This window comes from Pygocentrus nattereri, chromosome 20 (assembly GCF_015220715.1).
Source record: "Pygocentrus nattereri isolate fPygNat1 chromosome 20, fPygNat1.pri, whole genome shotgun sequence".
NCBI classification, from domain to species: Eukaryota; Metazoa; Chordata; class Actinopteri; order Characiformes; family Serrasalmidae; genus Pygocentrus; species Pygocentrus nattereri.
In genome coordinates this window covers 4,426,154-4,446,153 of record NC_051230.1, presented here as the reverse complement: position 1 = coordinate 4,446,153, position 20,000 = coordinate 4,426,154, and the positions used below count along the sequence as shown (strand labels likewise).

Here is a 20,000-nt window from a genome sequence, read left to right as displayed (position 1 = left end):
TGATACTTTTGGACACATTTCCTTTAATCACTCTCTCCCAAACTCACGTTTTTGGGTCGAACCTGTAAACCCTCTGTTTTCCGACTCCGTCAGCGTGTCTGTCTGCACTCTCCTCTGAGTGGCCTGTCTCTGCACACTGATGTCTCTCTCTCTAAAGCTGTGATGAAATACGGTGCGTCAGGTTTACAAACGGTCTCTGCCGTGTTTTACATCTCTGAGCTGAATATGTCACAAACTGGAGTATCATCACTGTCATATCTAAACCACAGAACTCTGAGCCAAGTCTAATCAATATCCACCGATCAGGCGTGACATCATGACCACCTCCTCGTTTCTACGCTCACTGTCCACTTTATCAGCTCCACTTACTGTATAGCTGCACTCTGTAGTTCTACAGTTACAGACTGTAGTCCATCTGTTTCTCTGATACTCTGTTACCCTGTTCTTCAGTGGTCAGGACCCCCATGGACCCTCACAGAGCAGGTACTGTTTGGGTGGTGGATCATTCTCAGCACTGCAGTAACACTGACGTGGTGGTGGGTGTGTTGGTGTGTGTAGTGCTGGCACGAGTGGATCAGACACAGCAGTGCAGCTGGAGTTGTTAAACACTGTGTCCACTCACTGTCCACTCTGTTAGACACTCCTACCTTGTCGGTCCACCTTGTAGATGTAAAATCAGAGACGACAGCTCATCTGCTGCTGCACAGTTTGTGTTGGTCATCCTCTGGTCCTTCATCAGTGGTCACAGGACGCTGAGGTGTTTAAAAGCTCCAGCAGCACTGCTGTGTCTGATCTACTCAGACCAGCACAACACACACTAATACACCACCACCATGTCAGTGTTACTGCAGTGCTGAGAATGACCCACCACCCAAATATTACCTGCTCTGTGAGGGTCCATGGGGGTCCTGACCACTGAAGAACAGGGTAACAGAGTATCAGAGAAACAGATGGACTACAGTCTGTAACTGTAGAACTACAGAGTGCAGCTATACAGTAAGTGGAGCTGATAAAGTGGACAGTGAGCGTCGAAAGGAGGAGGTGGTCATGATGTTATGATTGATTGGTACATAAACGTGTTGGGTTTTCTGATATCAGTGAATTCAACATGGGCTGTTCTGCAGCTTAGTTTCCACAGACGGGCTGTTTGGACCATTTGCTACATTATGAAACTTTCTGCATCAAACTCGTCACAAAATACGTGAGGGAAACGGCATTTTTTGCGATATGGGCCCTTTAAGGGGCCTTTTCTTGGCCTGATTGAGTTCTTTGGTCCAACTCTCACTCAAGCAGCGATAAAATGGCTTGTCTCAGGTGTCTGAGAAGCGCTGACTGTTGGTGTAGTGACCGCAGCGGAGGGGCAGAGGGTTGATCTCAACCGTAGTGGGGCGTGGCTGCTTCCTCTGCGCGCGCACACACACACACACACACATGCCAATAGAACCAATGGAGATGGTACGACCTCGCAGAACTCAACCTTCCTCTCTGCACACAGCCCACCCCCCCCAAGCCTCATAGCGCTGAATCATCAGGAAAAAAGTGCAAGCAGATGCAGCTTCACCAAGATCGCTCCCCCCGATTCCTCTCTTTTATCAGTGTAACACGAGATCTGCTGTATGCCGTCCCTTCAGTCTCCTGCACATCTGTTCGTTTTCAGCACTTTGTGAGGACCAAGTGGACCTTCGGGATGACTGGAGGCCGTGACACGAAGAATAAATGCCGTTGTCACCACAGGCGTAGCTTGAAAAGAGCCAGTAGAACCTTTTTTGGTTGTGGAGGATACAGATGGGGTTTGGCTGTAGCTACAGCTGCAGTAATAAAGAAGTCAACAGAAGTTCTGCCCCTGGAGTGGAACCCTCTGGAGCTTTAGGTCTCCATGCCCACTGCCAAGTGGTATAAACCCCCCAGCGCTGGGCTGAAGAGCAGCCTCTTTCTCAGGAGTGAAGGAGCTCCATCCAGTACACTCTTTAAGAAGATGTTCTAGGGCTCTATCGTAACGAAAACGTCTCTATAAAGAACCATGAACGCTCAGGGTTCTATCAACGCCTTTGCATGATTATAGGGTTCTATGTAGGAGCAAAGGGGTTCTGACAAGCCTGGAAGACAGGTCTGTGTTATTAGGGTTAAACCTCACGATATTGGAAGCTACACACTTAAAAATGATGGTTCTTCAAGGGTTCTTTAGTAAATAAAATGGTCCCGAATAGAACCATGAATGCTCAAATCAACCTTTGCATGATTAAAAGGGCTCTTTGCATCATGAAAGAGTTCTCAAGATTGATGGAGAACGTGCTGTAGATGGTTCTATATAGAACACTTTTGAAACGGGTTCTATGTAGGACCAAAAGGGTTCCAACAAGCCTGACATATGGCTCTGTGTTATCAGGATTAACTTCCTCATTTAAAATGCAGACTTCACTGATGTTGTAAGTTAAGACACTTAAAAATGATGGTTCTTTAAAGGTTCTTTATTAAAGAAAATGGTTCTGTATAGAACCATGAATGCTCAAAGTACCATTTGCACGATTAAAAGGGTTCTTTGCATCATGAACGAGTTCTTCAGTCTGACGGAGAATGTGCTGTAGATGGTTCTATATAGAACATTTTTGAAAAGGGTTCCGTATAGCTCCCAAAAGGGTTCTACTACTATTACAAGCCATACTCCATAACAATAAAAGAGCCCTTTTCAGTGCTATACAGAACCATTTTCAATCTGAAGAACCATTTCATCATGGAAAGGGTACTATGAGAATTCATGGTTCTCTATGGGACCATTTTCTTTTCTAAAGAACCCTTGAAGAACCATCATTCTAAAGTGTGTAGTTTACAAGTTTGCGTTTTAAATGGAGAAATTAATCTAATACAGAGCCGCATATCAGGCTCGTTAGAACCCTTTTGGTCCTATGCAGAACCCATTTCAAAAAGGTTCTACATAGAAACATCTTGCACATTCTCCAACAATCTGAAGAACCATTTTACCCAGCAAAGAGCCCTTTATGTATACAAAGGGTTCTCCGAGTGTTCATGGTTCTATATGGGACCATTTTCCTTTTTGAAAAAGGTTCTGCATAGAACCAAAAGGGTTTTAACGAGCCTGACATGCGGCTCTGTGTTAGATTCATTTCTCCATTTAAAAGGCAAACTTGTAAGCTACACTCTTAAAAATGATGGTTCTTCAAAGGTTCTTTAGGGAAGAAAATAGTCCTATTTAGAGCCATGAACACTCAAAGAACTCTCTGTATGATTAAAGCACTCTTTCCATGGTAAAATGGTTCTTCAGATCTATATAGAACCTTTTTGATCAATGCAAGGGGTTCCTTTGAGTGTTCGTGGTTCTATACAGAACCATTTTCTTTCCCAAAGAACCCTTGAAGAACCATCATTTTAAAGTGTGTAGCTTACAAGTTTGTGTTTGCGTTGTCAGGCTCATTGGAACCCTTTTGGTCCTTTGCAGAACCTTTTTCAAAAAGGTTCTATATAGGAACATCTTGCATATTTTCCATCAATCTGAAGAACCATCTTACCATGCAAAGAGCCCTTTAAGCATAGAATGGGTTCTTTGAGTGTTCGTGGTTCTATATGGGACCATTTTCCTTTTTGAAAAAGGTTCTGCATAGAACAAAAAGGGTTCTTAATTTCTCAATTTAAAACGCAAACTTTTCTGACGTTGTGAGATACACGCTTAAAAATGATGGTTCTTCAAGGGTTCTTTAGGGAAGAAAATGGTCCCATATAGAACCATGAACACTCAAAGAACCCACTGTATGCTTAAATCGCTCTTTCCATGGTAAAATGGTTCTTCGGATTGATAGAGAATGTCCAAAATGTTTCTATATAGAACCTTTTTGATCGTGCAAGGGGTTCTTTTGAGTGTTCATGGTTCCACACAGAACTATTTTCTTTCCTAAAGAACCCTTGAAGCACCACCTTTTTTAAAGTGTGCACCTTTGGGATGAGCTGAACATCAGCGCCTGACCTCGCTCATGCTTTTTTGTGGCTGAATGCAACCAAATCCGCACAGCAATGTTTCCAGCATGTAGTGCCAAGCCTTCCACCCAGAGCGGAGGCTGTTTCTGCAGCAAAGGGAGGCACAGTCCTCTGTAACAGCCCCAGATGAGCTCGTCTGGCTGTGTGTCTGCACGGCTCTGGGCGTGGCAGGGGCAGAGGACGGTTTTCAGGGTCAGGGCTTTCGGGTCTCGTTGACTATTCGGCCGCTGCGGTGGGCAGGCGTGGGGGGGGGCGGCCTGCGGAGCCAGTCGGACGCTCCGGACCGCTCCCCATCCCATCACACGGCAGCCGGAGGACCCTGCGACCCCGCGTCGCCTCATGAGTCCACTCAGAGGAGATCACTGATCACTGACCACAGCGCCTTAAAGAGGATCCCGGAGAACCCAGTAAACCAACAGACCGCAGTCGCTGGCCTTCCTCCACCGCTCTGACCCCTGAGAGCGGTCATCCTAATGTTCCTCAGACTGTAGGAGCGAGGCAGGGAGCAGCGGGGGCAGGAGAGGCGTGCGTGCGCTCCCTTGGGGGCGGGAGGGGTGGGGGGGTAACTGGCGCGTGCTGGCAGTGATGGGGTGACTTTTTTCTGCCCAGTGCAGCAGGATCTCCTCTGTGCTGCTGCTGCTGCGTCTCTGCGTCAGATGACGCTCAGCCCCGAGCGCCCTATATATATATAGAGGGTCCGGAGCGCACGAGCGCGCACCGTCTCTCCTCCGTCACTCACTCACTCACTCACTCCTCTCTCCTCCTCTCGCTCTCTCCATCCGAAAGAAAGAAGCATGACTTTTCCCGGAGACCTGTACGCGAGCAGCTCGTACCGGCGGATATTCTCGGATGCCCCCCGTCTGTCCTCGCGCGGCCCGGCGGGCTGCCCCACGGCGTCCCGGCTGCACGCGAGCCCCAGGCTGGGAGCGCGCCTCGCGCTGGACGCCTCGGTGGACTTCGCGCACACGGCGGCCGTGACCAACGAGATGAAGATCATCCGCACGAACGAGAAGGAGCAGCTTCAGGGCCTCAACGACCGCTTCGTGTGCTTCATCGAGAAGGTGCGCGCGCTCGAGCAGCGCAACCGCGCGCTGGAGGCCGAGGCCGCGGCGCTGCGCGAGCGCCACCGCGAGCCCTCGCGCCTCCGCGACCTCTACGAGCGCGAGATGCGCGAGCTGCGCGCCCGCGGCGACGAGCTGGCGCGCGACGCCAGCCGCCTGCGTGTGGAGCGCGCGCAGGCCGGCGAGGCGCTCGAGCGCGCCAAGGAGCAGCTGGCCGAGGAGACGCGGCGGCGCGAGGAGGCGGAGCGCGGCGCGAGCGCCTGCAGGAGGGACGCCGAGGAGGCGGCGCTGGCCAGGCACGAGCTGGAGAGGAGGGTGGAAGCGCTGCTCGAGGAGATCGACTTCCTCAGAAGGGTGCACGAGGAGGAGCTGCGCGAGCTGCAGGCGGCGCTGCAGGCCACGCAGGTAAAAGAAAAGAAAAGTCTAGAACCGGGTTCTGCATAGCACCGAAAAGGTTCGGCATAGTCTAGAACAATATGCATCAATCTGAAGAAGCAACAAGCACGGGACAGATCTGCATATGACTCAGGGGTTCTAAACAGAACCGTTCCCTTAAGTAAAGAACCCGTGCAGAACCGGTTCGGTCTACATTAGTGAGCCGAGTCTGCCGGCTGGGGTGAATCGTTAATGAGGGCGGTTGGTCCGGACTGAGACTCCAGTCTGCACTGCAGCAAACATAACGAATACCGAGCAGCACTAAAACACGCGTTCACGGCTCGGCGTGTGAACAGAGCGATAGAGATAAAAGAAAGGGAGGAGAAGAGAAAGAAAGGGGGAGGATGGAAAGAAGGAGGGAGGAGAACGCGGAGAAAAGAGCGGTAGTTGTTGGGGCAGTAAAGTTGCAGCGCTCTCTCAGTAGCGCAGGATTCTAGGTGTGGCCCCGCGCTCTGATTGGCTGCCAGAGTCTCGGGTTGCGCCTCAGAGTGAACTTACGGGCCAATCGCAGCGCAGGAGGGCGGGGCCAGGCGAGGATCTATAGCTAAAGCGCAGCAGTCAGCTTTGATTCATGCTAGAGCAAGAAATGAAGATTATAGATAATATAGATTTAAATGAGCAGGTCTAAACAAATAAATAAACATAAACAAGGGAATACAGGGTGTTTGTAGTGTTCATAAACCTAGTTATAAAAATAATTATATATATATATATATATATATATATATATATATACACACACACACACACACACACACACACACACACACACACACACATATATATATATATATATATATAATGTTGTGCACAAATGTGTATTGTCCCCATGTATAGTCCCTATAGGAAAGCACTGACCATAAGCATTAGTGTGCATGAGCACCATTCCCAATGCCAAGTGGACTATAGGGGTATAAAGCCCCCAGCATTGGGCTGTGGAGCAGTGGAACTGTGTTCTCTGGAGTGCGAGAGCTCCATCCTTTAGCTCTGGGATGAGTTGAAGTGGTTCAAAACTGATCATCCAACATCAGTATTGTGGCTGAATGCCATCCTATCCTCACCGCAATGTTCCAACATCTAATGTAAAGCCTTCCCAGAAGAGTAGAGGCTGTTGCTGCAGCAAAGGACGACAATCTAACTACTAATAGCCTTTATTTCAGAAGAAACACTGCTGTCTACAAACTTCAGGGGCCCAGATTAAGATCCTTAGGTGCCCCTGGGCAGCAGAGCTAGAACTAGGTCTTAGGATGGTTTTGCTGAAGTTAAGCTGGTTCTAAACTGCTTCTGGACATATAGCATATGTTATGTAACCGTATCCAGCTTCCCTGCGCTGTTGGAAATGAAGGTTCTGTCAGGTACATTTTCCATTCATTAAGGCACAAACAGTGTAGGTGCTCCCTCAAATGTTCTACAGTGGCTTTGAGGTTCAGCTATGAACCTTAAAGAAGTTTTTCATGGGTGAAAAGTTGGTATTTGTACCTTTTTCATAACCAAATGTTTTAAAACAGAACGGGGGCGGGGTGTGTGGAGTCAGTCCAGCTTAGAACAGATCATTTCAGTGGATTATGGTCCAGTTATGTTCCCTGACTGAAGGCACTGAGATGGACTCTTGAGGGTCCTGCCCCAGTGACCGTTTAGTACCTTTATTTCTATAAGTGTGCGTGCACTGGTAGTGTATCTCTTCTGGTCTCTTCTCCTCTCGCTCGATCAAGCGCACCAGCTGCATCATCGGTTCTGTGCGGGAGTTCTGAGTCAGCAGCTCTGATTAGAGCTCTCAGCGATTTAACCTCATTAACAGCTTTTCAGCTCATTGCAGAAGCCTATAGCGACGGCGTGTGGCTACAGACACACTAATGTTTAACCTTAAAACCGCAAGCATTCAAATTTGAAGAGAGGTTGAATATCAATTAGCTGTCCGACCCATGCTCCGCCCACAAATGCAGTCATTCATATGGCAACCGTTGCTGTGTTAGGTAAGCTTTACCCAACAATAAATGCCAAATTGTGCAGTGGTTTGGTGTGAAATGGTTGATTGTAAAGACTCAGGTGTCTTTACAGTGGTGGTGATAGGAACCAGGCGTCAAGATGACTATAACACAAATAAAGCCATTTTATTTACTATCCAGAACCACCGGTGAACCTACACTTGTCTTCTCACTGTTCATATGGAATGGGGATGTTGATTAAAATAGTAGTAAATCTAAAAAAAAAAAGGTTTTGGGGGGACTAATTTGCCTTATTACACCATACGTGTATCTCTCCACCTTTAATGGATATTAAAAAGTGCATAGCAGCCCAAAAGTTTATCTCAAAATGATTACAGAACAAACAATGCCTCAGAAATCAGGCAGTGTATTCATAAGCATTTCATGCTATAGCCTTCTGAGCTTTTAGAGGTGGACGTCTGGTTCCTATCACCACCACTGTGAACGATTCTGACTCTGTAAGTTTCTCTAGAACAGAGCAAACCAATCAGACAAGTGTGGACGTTTAACATTCAAATGTGGGCAACTGGACTGAGCCGATTCTAATTCACCTTCATGCTAATTATAATAAAGCCCTCAGAAGGCTAATAGTCTGGCCATTCTCGTTAATTCATTATTTTTTTTACAGCATTTGTCAGACGTTCTTATCCAGAGCAACTTGCAGTTTGATCATTTTTACACAGGTAGGTGAAGGTAGCGTTGGGCGTCTTGCCCCAGGACTCTTATTGGTATAATGTAGGGTGATTACCCAGGCGGGGCACTGAACCCCAGTCTACAGCGTAGTAGGTGAAGGTAGTGTTGGGCATCTTGCCCAAGGACTCTTATTGGTATAGTGTAGGGTGATTACCCAGGCGGGGCACTGAACCCCAGTCTACAGCGTGGTAGGTGAAGGTAGTGTTAGGAGTCTTGCCCAAGGACTCTTATTGGTATAGCGTAGGGTGTTTACCCAGGCGGGGCACTGAACCCCAGTCTACAGTGTAGTAGGTGAAGGTGGTGTTGTGAGTCTTGCCCAAGGACTCTTATTGGTATAGTGTAGGGTGTTTACCCAGGCGGGGCACTGAACCCCAGTCTACAGTGTAGTAGGTGAAGGTAGTGTTGGGAGTCTTGCCCAAGGACTGCGGGGATTGAACACTGGTCTACAGCGTAGAAGGCAGATGTGTTACCCACTACACTGTCCCAAACCACATTAATAATGCCACAACCAGCACAGCGGAACAGAACAGAGCTGATATTGGCAGCTCTGAGCTCCAGATGGCCCAGATGAAGGTCAGTCTGATGATGTAGAATTATCAGCTGGACATGCTTGTCCTCTGCAATGTCCTAGTGCTGTTTCACAGACAGATTTTTCAGAATGTTTTCAACAAATGACGCTTTCAAAATGTGGGATATAAAAATATCTAACAAACATAAATTAAAATAAAAAAACAGGACATTTCAAACTGTGTTCGGGACAAAAAGAGCATTTTGTAAAGAGGTGGTGCCCCAGTGTTCACAGCTGTAAAGGATGCCTGTGACCGGGCATCATTATGCAGCTGTGGCCATCTGTCCTAAAAATTATTCATTAGAGATCAATACCCCAATACTGTACTTTGATTACCTGATCAATAATACTCAGTCATTTGGTTAGGAAACCCCCCACAATGCCTCAGATATTCTCTTGAATAACTGTTTTGTCCAGCAGAGCAGGTAAGGAGCTATTGCCTAGGGACAATCCCACAAAATGTTTAACATTTCTGCTTTTTATGTGTAATATTTAGTGATATTAGTGACAATATTAGTGATAAATCTGAAGATTTCTATGTTGTCTTTGGGGTCTAAGTGACCTAGCAACATCCTGCATGTATCCCTCCACCATGAATGATTTACTACTGTAAAACAATGATGATTATCAGCAGGCAGCGCATTCATCACTGCATAACCTAATGCATCTGTCAATGAATTAATCAACCAACAGGTATCCGTTGAGATGGACATGAGTAAGCCGGATCTGGCCGTGGCTCTGAAGGACATCCGCGTTCAGTACGAGACGCTTTCTGCCAGGAACCAGCAGCAGGCGGAGGAGTGGTACCGCTCCAAGTTCGCCAGCGTCACCGAGGTCGCAGCCCGCAATACCGACGCCATAAAGCAGGCCAAAGATGAGCTGGGCGAGTACCGGCGGCAGGTGCAGGCACGGACCCTGGAGATAGAGGCCCTCAGGGGCCACAACGAGGCTCTGGAGCGGCAGCTGGCAGAGATGGAAGACCGCCACAGCAATGAAATCGGCGAACTGCAGGTGAGCGAGTGACAGGACTGGGAGAGAGAGTCGTAAACAATGCACAAAAATGAGAACCTAGAGATCATTCTACACAAAATCTTATTAAGAAATTACAATAACTAATAACGTCTGACCAATATCAGCTATGCACAGCCAAAATAATGATGTAGGGAGCATTTAAACCAGAATAGACCCTAATAGCACAGCTTATAGTGGCGCTGCAGTTAGAGAACGATCACATCATCGATCATTCTCACCACCTGTGATATTACCTCCATTACCACCCGGCTGAAAACGTTTGGCAGAAGAATGATAGCAAACTTGCTCTCGATTGCTGAGTGAAAATCACACAAAAGGCTATTTCTGCTGTTTAGTCTACATTTCTTATTTGCTCATTGCATCCAACAATAAAAGCAGCATGGAGCTTCTTTTACACAGTGATAGGAAACGTAGTGGCTCACGAAAGCTCCAATTCCACATACTGGTCCGTTTTACTACCCTGTGTGGACGTGCACACTCACAAAATACCCTGCGGTCAGATTTTACTCAGTTTTTCATCAGTGTTTCTTAATGCAATGCCCAAACATTCAGTTTGTTAGGATTTCAACTAGCTGGTGATTTGAAACTACAGCCTGGGGTGGCAGAGCTAGATACCATGATAATTTTGCAAATAAATGATTAAAAATATTAAAAACAGTGAAAAAAAACAAATTTTTAAATATTTGGTTTGCCTTATTAATTAAGGATACATGATGCTGCCTTAGCCTGTCCATTGTGTTTCCTGCCTTCCACCCAATGAGCACTGGGATAGGCTGCAGCACCCCCCAAGACCCTGAGGAAGAAGCGGCTTAGAAAGTGTGCGTGTGTGTGTGTGTGTGTGTGTGTGTGTGTGTGTGTGTTTGTGTGGTTTGCCTTATTAATTAAGGATACATGATGCTGCCTTAGCCTTTCCATTGTGTTTCCTGCCTTCCACCCAATGAGCACTGGGATAGGCTCCAGCGCTTCCTGTGACCCAAGAGGATAAGCAGCTTAGATAATGTATGTGTGGCACCATATTAAATAGATCTAAGAAGTGAGGTGGCCTTCATGTCGGGAGGATCCAGTTGAAGTGGTTGAGTGATTTAAACGGCTGCCTGTGTAGACGCTCACTAGTTACTGGAGTAGCAGTAACTCTCGGAATGTCCTGTTCGTCTATAGGAGACTATCCAGCAGCTGGAGGACGCCCTGCGCAGTACTAAGGGAGAAATGTCCCGCCATCTGCGCGAGTACCAGGAGCTGCTGAATGTCAAGATGGCGCTGGACATCGAGATCGCTGCCTACAGGTCAGAGAGGCCTTCCTTTCCTCATATTTGCGGAGTTCAAGCTCTTTCTGGTGTAAAGGCTGTCCATCCACAGCTTTGGCCACTTTTCTCTGATTTGGCCACACTGTCCACTGTCCACACTGAAAAGGTGGTTTCAATCACTGAAAATGCATCTTTTTTTAAAAGGCTGTCCAGCGAAGATAAGATCTAAAAATGCCATTTTTGCTTTGAAACCGATGAAAAAATGATCCATGTGAAAAGAAAACTTTTTGAAAATTATGCAGAAATTCTGAAGTGGATGGAAAAATTCTCAGAAATAATGTAAACATGCTTGTTTGGAAACCTTTCGATGTAAAATGCTGACATGGGCAGAAAACTGATATAGACTGATGTAAACATGCCAATATAGCTGTAAAACCTTTTGAAAATGATTTAAAACAACTGGAAGTGGAGCGAAATTTTAAAAATGTGGATGTAAAACTTTCTGAAAATCATGTAAAAATGCTAAAGTGAATGAAAACTTCATTCGGAAACTTTTGGAAGCTAATTTGGAAACCTTTGATGTAAAAATGCTGGCATGGGCAGAAAACTTTTTGAAACCATAGTAAGCATGCTTATATTGTTGTAAAACCTTTCAAAACAATGTAAACATTTTGTAGGCATGTAGTTTTTTATTTTGAAAATGATTTAAAACCACTGAAGTGGATGGAAAACTTTTTGAAAATGATTGATTTTAAAATGGCAATATGAACAGAAAACTTTTCCAAAACAATGTAAAATGTTATTTTAGATGGAAAATTTTTGAAAACAATGAAAACTCATTCTCTCTCTCTCTCTCTCTCTCTCTCTCTCTCTCTCTCTCTCTCTCTCTCTCTCTGTCTCTCTCTCTCTGTCTCTCTCTCTCCGTTTCTCTCTCTCTCTCTCTCTCTCTGTCTCTCTGTCTCTCACTCTCTCTGTCTCTCTCTCTCCCTCTCTCTGTCTCTCTCTCTCCGTTTCTCTCTCTCTCTCTCTCTCTCTGTCTCTCTCTCTCTCTCTCTCTCTCTCTCCCTCTCCTTAAAGGAAGTTGCTGGAGGGTGAGGAAACCCGTCTAAGCACTGTGGGCGGGGCTTTGCTCCAGTCCGCCTACTCCGGCATCTCCTTCACACCAGGACGCGCTTTCACTTTGGGCACTTACAGGAGGGGCGTGGCCAAGCCTGCTGAGCAAGAGGAGGAAGAAGAGGAGGAAGCAGAGGCAGAGGAGAAGGAAGAGGAAGAAGAAGCAGCAGAGGAGGAGGGAGAAGGAGGAGAAGAAGGAGAAGAAGGAGAGGGTGAAGGAGAAGAAGAAGGAGAGGGAGAAGACGAAGGAGAGGAGGAAGGAGAAGAAGAAGCAGAGGAAGGAGAAGAGCAGGAAGAGGCTGAGGAGGGAGAGGTGAATGGAGAGGAGGAGGAGGAGAAGGAAGAGAAAGTAGAGAAAGAGGAGAAGGAGGACAAGCAGAAAGAGAAGGAGGTGGAGAAGGAGAAGAAGAAGGACGGGAGCAAGGGTGATAACAACAAAGTGGAAAGCAAGAGCGAAAAGGCCGAGAACAACAAAGGAGAAAAAGGCTCTGCGGCCAAAAGCAAGTAGAGCTCTCGCTGCTCCACTGCTGCCCTCCAAACACATATCCACCGAACTGTGATCTCCTTTACCTCTCTGCTCATCACACCCACACACTCACGCAAGCACAAACACTCACACACGCATGGAAATGCACCCATACCATCAGCACCGCTCACCATCGTCCATCTCTGGGCACTGTAAGGTTTACAAGCAGTCCGGCGCACTCTTATTAAAAGGGCTACTTAAAGGGTTCTTTAGTAAAAGCATTTAAAGGTTTAATCAGGGGGATCAAACTACCAACCTGCTACACACAGCTTCCTACAGTGCATCACATATTTACATTTCATCCTCAAATTCACAAAATCACAAAATACGGCTAAATATTCACATTTGATGGTTAGATTTGCTTCTCCCACCAGACTCTGTGACTCATTTCTCAGCAGAAGCTGTATGAAATCAGCTTGGACTGATGATTATGATATCAAAAGCAGTGCATGCAAAATGAACCATTTAAATCCTGAGGCTGTGGAACGTCGTAGTTTAACTATAAGTAACTTAGCTAGTGTCCTAAATTAGACAGATACTTAAATTTGCCCTCATTGATTCATTCATGACGCAGTTGTAACATACCAGGGGCTTCACCCTGAGCGAGGTTTGAACTCATGGCACTTATGTTAGTAGTCGGTAGTGCAGAGCAACTGAGGGTCGGGATAAAAATGCAATGAAGCGAAAAAGGGCCGGAAAAACAAACTAGAGAAGGAACAAATTAAAAGGGAACGCGGTAAACAAGGAGGAGGTGGTGGGGTCACACCCTCAGTCATGCTCTGTAGCATGTTGCCTCATTGCTGGAGAACAATTTGAGAAAAGCCAAGATTAGAAAAAGATACAGAGGTTACCAGCTGAGACAGAGCAACGTGCACATGCGGCATGAACTCAAGACTGAGCAGCGAGCAGTGTGTGAGCACCCCTTAAGTAGGGTACCCACGGCTGCTACTGCTCAGCCCGAATTACTCAGTCCTGGCTCACCAGCCCCTTCTAGCAGCCAGAGGTGGCCTAGCAGGTTGCCTGGATGTTACAACAGCAGTAAATACGATGTGTTAGATGTAAAAAATGGATGTAAATATCAAATAGATCCCCTAAAAAAATCATATTTAGCCACTTTGCCAACACATCACTAGAAGTCCCATATAACATACATTCTACTTTTAAAAGTAAGTGTTCTTGATGTAATTATACTAAGCATTTATGAAATACTATATATAGATATTACTATTAGTAATAATTATAATAATAATAATAATAGTAGACAATTGTGGTCACAGACAATTTGCTAATAAACAAACACTAAGATGTGCTTAAATGAGTGTATGTGTTATGTAGTTAAAATGAATGTTTCAACAAACATATTGGGCACATTTTTCCCTGCATTTTTTCATCCGCACCCGCCTTGAAGAAGACCACCTAGAGTAATTTGAGACCCCTGGCTAAAATAGTTCTTTACATGGTTAGATCACTCTATGTCCTACCAAAAAGCATTCCACTAGAGCCTTTTTTGGGTTCTATAAACACAAAAGTAAAGGTGCCATAGAAGAATCTCTTTTGGTTCCCAAAAAACTGAGCTGCTCTTTAGTGAACTCTGTGTGATGTGAGATGTGACGCGAGCATGTCTGAGAACCCTCTTAAATTGATTTAGAATCTTTACATTGTTGAGGTTCTTCACATTTTACAAATCTCTTCCTCAAACCTGATTCATCAGGAAACCAAAAGTAGTTCTTCTATGGCACTGATCAAAGACGATGTATTAAGAGCAGTTGTGTGAGTGTTCCAAGAACCCTTAAATTGGTGTAGAACCTTTGCATAATGTGAAGGGTCTTTAAGCTTTTAAATGTTCTCCTCACTTACAAATCTCTTCTTTGAACAGGTTCTTTAGGGGAACAAAAGTGTTACTTTAGGAGTTGCTCAAAGAACCCTTTGTGGCGCCAATTTTTAAGAGAATAGAAAGCGTTATTTTAAGAGCGGACAGTCGGCATAAACAGCAACAGACAGTTTTGTCCACAACAGAAATCTTCACCGTGGTGAGTAAATGGATCCATTCAGAGTAGCTAGCACACTCAAGACACATTAGGAGCCACAAACAGACATTTGAATGTTTAACGAATACAAAGAGAATGCAAGTATTAATGTGCAATAATGAACGAGGGCATGTGAAATGGGGTCCAGAGACCACAGTGCCCAGTCACTCCATTCTTCAGTGTGCCATTATTCCACAGAAGAAGGTGTTGGATGGGTTAAGAGTGATTGAACGAGGCTCAATGAATGACACAGGCTGGACGTGTACACTGACCTTCACTGCAGATGAACCAACGTCTTTGGTTCCAACTTTTTGGTGCTATTAGATTTAAACAGCGAGTTGGACATTGTTGGGTTCAAAAGGCACAGCATAAAAACAGCAGGTGCTTCGTTGAGGTCTTCAGTGAATGTTACCAGCCAAGAAACCCCACTCATCACCTCAAATATTCACCCCAATTACCCCAATGTTCATCCCAAAATTGACCTTCTTTACCCCCAATGTGCACTCCAAAACTCACCGTTTATCCAAATGTTTACTGCAATATTCATCCCATTTACCTGAGTGTTCACTCCAAAATTCAATCCATTTGAACCAAAGTTCACCCCAGAGTTCACTCCATTTACCCCAGTGTTCACCTTAGAATTTACCCAGTTTACCCCATCTTCAATAATACTACGATAGCTAGGTACACATACCTCAATGTCTATGTCTTTGGGCTGCAAAATTGCCCAAGCTCATTTCTACTGTTCATTTCCTGATGGTTTAATCTTCTTTATCACTCTATCCGTTTCCATAACCAGCACTAAATCATCCTTCCATCATCTGTTCATTTGCAAAAGTCACAGCACAGCAACAGTGGCTACGTTTAGGATTTAAAGACGTTCAGTTTATTGAGGAGGGCTTTTGGAGTTTAGATATAACACATGGGCGTGCATTTTGCATCCAATGCCGTCCCTCCAGGAATGAAACGTTTAGAGACTTAAAAAGACTGCTGCTATTTATCTTCCTGTTCCTGCTATTTTTATGTTTGGATGGGAAAAAAAATCCTCCTCTTGATTGGTTCACTCTTCTACTGTTTCACTTTCTTCCATTCTCCCACATCTTAAAGCAGGAGTTTCCACCCCACTGCAGATGAAATGCATTAGTATGCACTAGCGTTCAAAAGTTTGGAATCAATTGGACTCATTCATCGACTGTTCTTAAGAAGAAATTCGGCACTTTTAGAACACGTCATGTGTCTGACAGACTTTTTCTTAGGACCTTTCTCAAGAACACATTCAAGAGCAAACTTAGGAAGATATTGGTGAATTCGGACCATTGCTTTTAATGATATAAAACCAATTTGGCTGCAGATAACGTCTATAATTATTCTAATGTGTTAGTCTGGTGCAACATCACAGTTTTAATAGCTATAATCACACTAAGTAGCTGTAAATAAACATGGAGAAATTTTAGGCATGCCCAAAACGATGAACCAAGCTGCAGATGATCTTAAAATGACTGAGACAGCTGTAGAACTTTTACTAATAGAGAATTAAGTTATAATAAAATTCCTCATATCTCAAGGCAGATAACTTGACAAAAATGAATGCAAAAATAGATAGTTTAAGTACATATGGAATTTCACATATAATTTTGTTCAGTCTTTCAAAGACGTCTTGAATTACGCAATAAAGCCTCTAAGATACCTTTCAAACAGAATAAACCCACGTTCTATAGGCTATTATTGTACAAAATAAAAAAATCCAAACTTGTCAAATGATTCCAAATTTTGAATTCTAGTACATGTCCTCAATATATTCCACAATATACATAAATTGTAAGGCCTTTTGAATACTTTATAGTTTTAGATTTGAAGCACTTCATTATCCTGGCTTAACTCACTCACTCATGTTTAGCAGGCGAAAGAGTCACCACAAGGGGGCACTGTTTTGCTTCATATCAATGATGCTTTGTGTCCTTGTTGAATGTGTAGCTGCATAATTTTAATGTTCTCCCTGCTAGAACACACCTGGATTAACTCATCGGCTACTTATGAGGTCCTTCGTGAGCTGAATTGTGTTAGTACAGATAAAACTCATAAGGGCCAGTTTCCCAAACTTAGTTTAAGCCTAAACCAGGACTAAAACGAATTTCTAAAGGTTATACCCCAGGTCAGACAGTCGGAGAGGGAGGTCCTCTCGGAATTGAATATTAAAACTTTTAATATTTAAATTGTATTTCCAGGACAATGTGCCAAGGGGTGCCAATGTGCAAATATTTTGGCACCCCCGGTCAAATACTGTGCTTTATTAATTTTTTCAGAGTGAAAAGAAGTGAACACATCCTCTGCAGAGAACCCCGCTCCTCTGGTCTTGACATGTCTGGCTCTTGACAGGTCCCTGCAAATGACAGGTCAGAAGACAGGCGGACAGTAGAAAGAGTAATCTGGTCAGTTACAGCCATAGGTAGGGGCTATTACCACTAGCCACCCCCTGTTTGAGCATACATTCACGATTACAGCAAAGCCAATATACAAGGTTAACTGACCCTCATCACACCTGAGCAGTAACATGGGACACGAGTCCATTAAGAAGTAGAATATACTGTTATATATGGTCAATATAAAAATGAAATATTTTGACATCATATTCCTGTGTATTTAAACAAAAGCAACAGAAGACGAGAGAGAGGGTGTTACCACATCTAACTCGCGCTCAGTCAGGACTGCATGTAAACATTTTGCCAGGAAAATTGTAAGACTTGTAGTACTAGTTAAAAACTCGTAGCATGGAAATAAGAAGTATGTAATTATTCTAAAAAGCATTAATCGCTATTAGTTAAATGATGTATCATTTGAATGTGAAATATACATTTCCTCCAAAATAATTCAGATTTTCCACAAGGGGGTGCTGTTAGCACTCAAGTAGCATTTTGTGAATTATTTAAAGAGATGAAACCCACACCAGCAGGATTTTACATATTCCTGCTGTCATCGATTTCAAAATGGGATTCTTTTTATTCTAAAAAGAATAACGTTACTTAAATTAGTGAAGGCAATAGGTACCGAAGGGGAGTGCCTCAGCCTCTCAGTCCACAGGTTTGGATTGTACAGCCCTGCACTGAACTTGCTCAGCTGTTCTGCTGAGTAAAGGACAGAATTACATCAAATAAGCCCTGAACAGTGTTTCAAAAGTTGCCTATTTGCTAGATCCAGCCGTTTAGACTTAAGCAAACATTGTTGCTTAGCAAAGTTTTCCTTCGGCTCAGCCTGAGAACTAAAAACTTTGTGTGGTAACAAGAAAGTAGTTTGCTTTTATTCAACGCAGATATCTTTAATAAAGCTGCATAAAATGTTAGATAAATAAAATTACTATTTTATCAGTGCCAACTTTAAAAGCTCCTGCCCTATTCCCTTTTCACAGTGCAGGTAAGGTGAAAAAAGTGCTCTAATTTGATATAACAACACAAAAACAATGCTTTCCAGCCAATCAGACTGTGCAGTCAGGACTAACTGTTGTATAATGCAATATATTTTACATTCGGAATAGGACAGCCCTGCTTAATCCAATTCTTATCACCAAACAATCAGCTTTAGCGGAAAGATTTGATTATACGAAGTGTCCGGATATATTTTCAGGCTTGACAGGTGTCATTTGGAGTGGCATGGATGTTCAGAATGACCAAGTATGTGACCTTCTCAGTTTGCTATATTATTTGGGCACTTTTATTGTGTATCCTGTAGCAAAATGGTCAAATTCCTAGATCTTTCATATCGTCTACTCTCAGCAAACGAGAGAGAGAGAGAGTGTTATTATGACATTGAACACGTGTGGAGGCTGAAGGACATCGTCTATGGCTTCATTACCGACTGAAGTGGGAAGTGAACCAGTTGACAGGAGGATATGTTTTTTCTTTTGCATGGCCTGACCCTTGGAGCTTGGCAAAATAAGACAGGATGGGATAGATTTGCTTGTTGTGTCTATAAAAATAATGTATGTACTGTAACTGCCTTAATAACGAGAGAACTGCGTTAAATAGAAAAAGGTCCGTGCACTTTTCTGCATTTTCACACTGTTTCAGAGAGGGTTGAAGGCAGGTGACACCACATTGAGCAATCTGCTAATCTACTGCAACCCAGTGAGCTGCTATCTCCATACAGTGATCTTCTCAAAGCCAAATAAAGCCATTTACCAACCAAAATTTCAGCATGTCTGTGTTTTCTGAGTCATTCTAATGTGCAATAGCTGAAAAAAGGGGACACCACCACCACTGTCGTTTTACACTTTTCTAAATTATTTGAAAGTGCCTGTTGTTCTTTACATTGTGTGTAAATTTCACGATGAATGGACCAACAGAAATGACCCAAAATGACTTGGAAAAACTTCTGGTTCCATTGACTTACATTAAAAGAAAAGTAGGTTTTTTCTTCTCCTGTAAAGCTAAAATTTTGTTAGAGATGTAGGTTTTGTTCCGACTACAATAATGTGTGTGTGTGTGTGTGTGTGTGTGTGTGTGTGTGTGTGTGTGTGTGTGTGTGTATATACACAAGTGTTCGCTCGTCTGCCTTCACACTCATATGAACTTGAGTGACATCCCATTCTTAATCCATAGGGTTTAATATGATATTGGCTCGCCCTTTGCAGCTATAACAGCTTCAACTCTTGAAGGCCTGGCTCACAGTCTCCGCTCGAATTCATCCCAAAGGTGTTCTATGGGGTTGAGGTCAGGACTCTGTGCAGGCCAGTCGAGTTCTTCCACACCAAACTGGCTCATCCACGTCTTTATGGACCTGCTTTGTGCACTGGTGCTCAGTCATGTTGGAACAGGAAGTGGCCGTCCCCAAACTGTTCCCACAGAGTTGGGAGCATGAAATTGTCCAAAATCTCTTGGTGCTGAAGCTTTAAGAGTTCCTTTCACTGGAACTGAGGGGCCGAGCCCAACTCCTGAAATACAACCCCACATCATAAAAGCTCCCTACGCTGTTCTTGAGCTGATCTGAAGGCCACATGAAGTTTGGAGGTCTTTACTGATTGACTCTGCAGAAAGTTGGTGACCTCTGCTCACTATGCCCCTCAGCATCCGCTGACCGCTCTGTCATTTTACGTGGCCGACCACTTCGTGGCTGAGTTGCTGTCGTTCCCAATCGCTTCCACTTTGTTATAATCCCACTGACAGTGGACTGTGGAATATTTAGTAGTGAGGAAATTTCACGACTGGACTGTCTGTAGAAGCAGTCTGCAGGCCTAGGGGCTCGGTGATGATTTATGTCATTTTATTATAGTATTTTGAAGTAAACAGCAGCGTATCTTACCCAAATCAGATTGTTCATTGTTTTAAAGTAGTTAAAG

General features: G+C 44.3%; 1 protein-coding gene across 1 annotated transcript; it reads left to right on the top strand.

The window, feature by feature from the left end:
* The first annotated feature begins 4,627 nt into the window (after nucleotides 1–4,627).
* On the top strand, nucleotides 4,628–18,852 carry zgc:65851 (uncharacterized protein LOC321113 homolog). Its single transcript, XM_017723876.2, has 4 exons — nucleotides 4,628–5,453; nucleotides 9,423–9,740; nucleotides 10,920–11,044; nucleotides 12,083–18,852. The coding sequence occupies exons 1-4, from the start codon at nucleotides 4,782–4,784 to the stop codon at nucleotides 12,624–12,626; spliced, it is 1,659 nt and encodes a 552-aa protein (XP_017579365.1). The 5' UTR covers nucleotides 4,628–4,781; the 3' UTR covers nucleotides 12,627–18,852.
* Nucleotides 18,853–20,000: the final 1,148 nt, after the last annotated feature.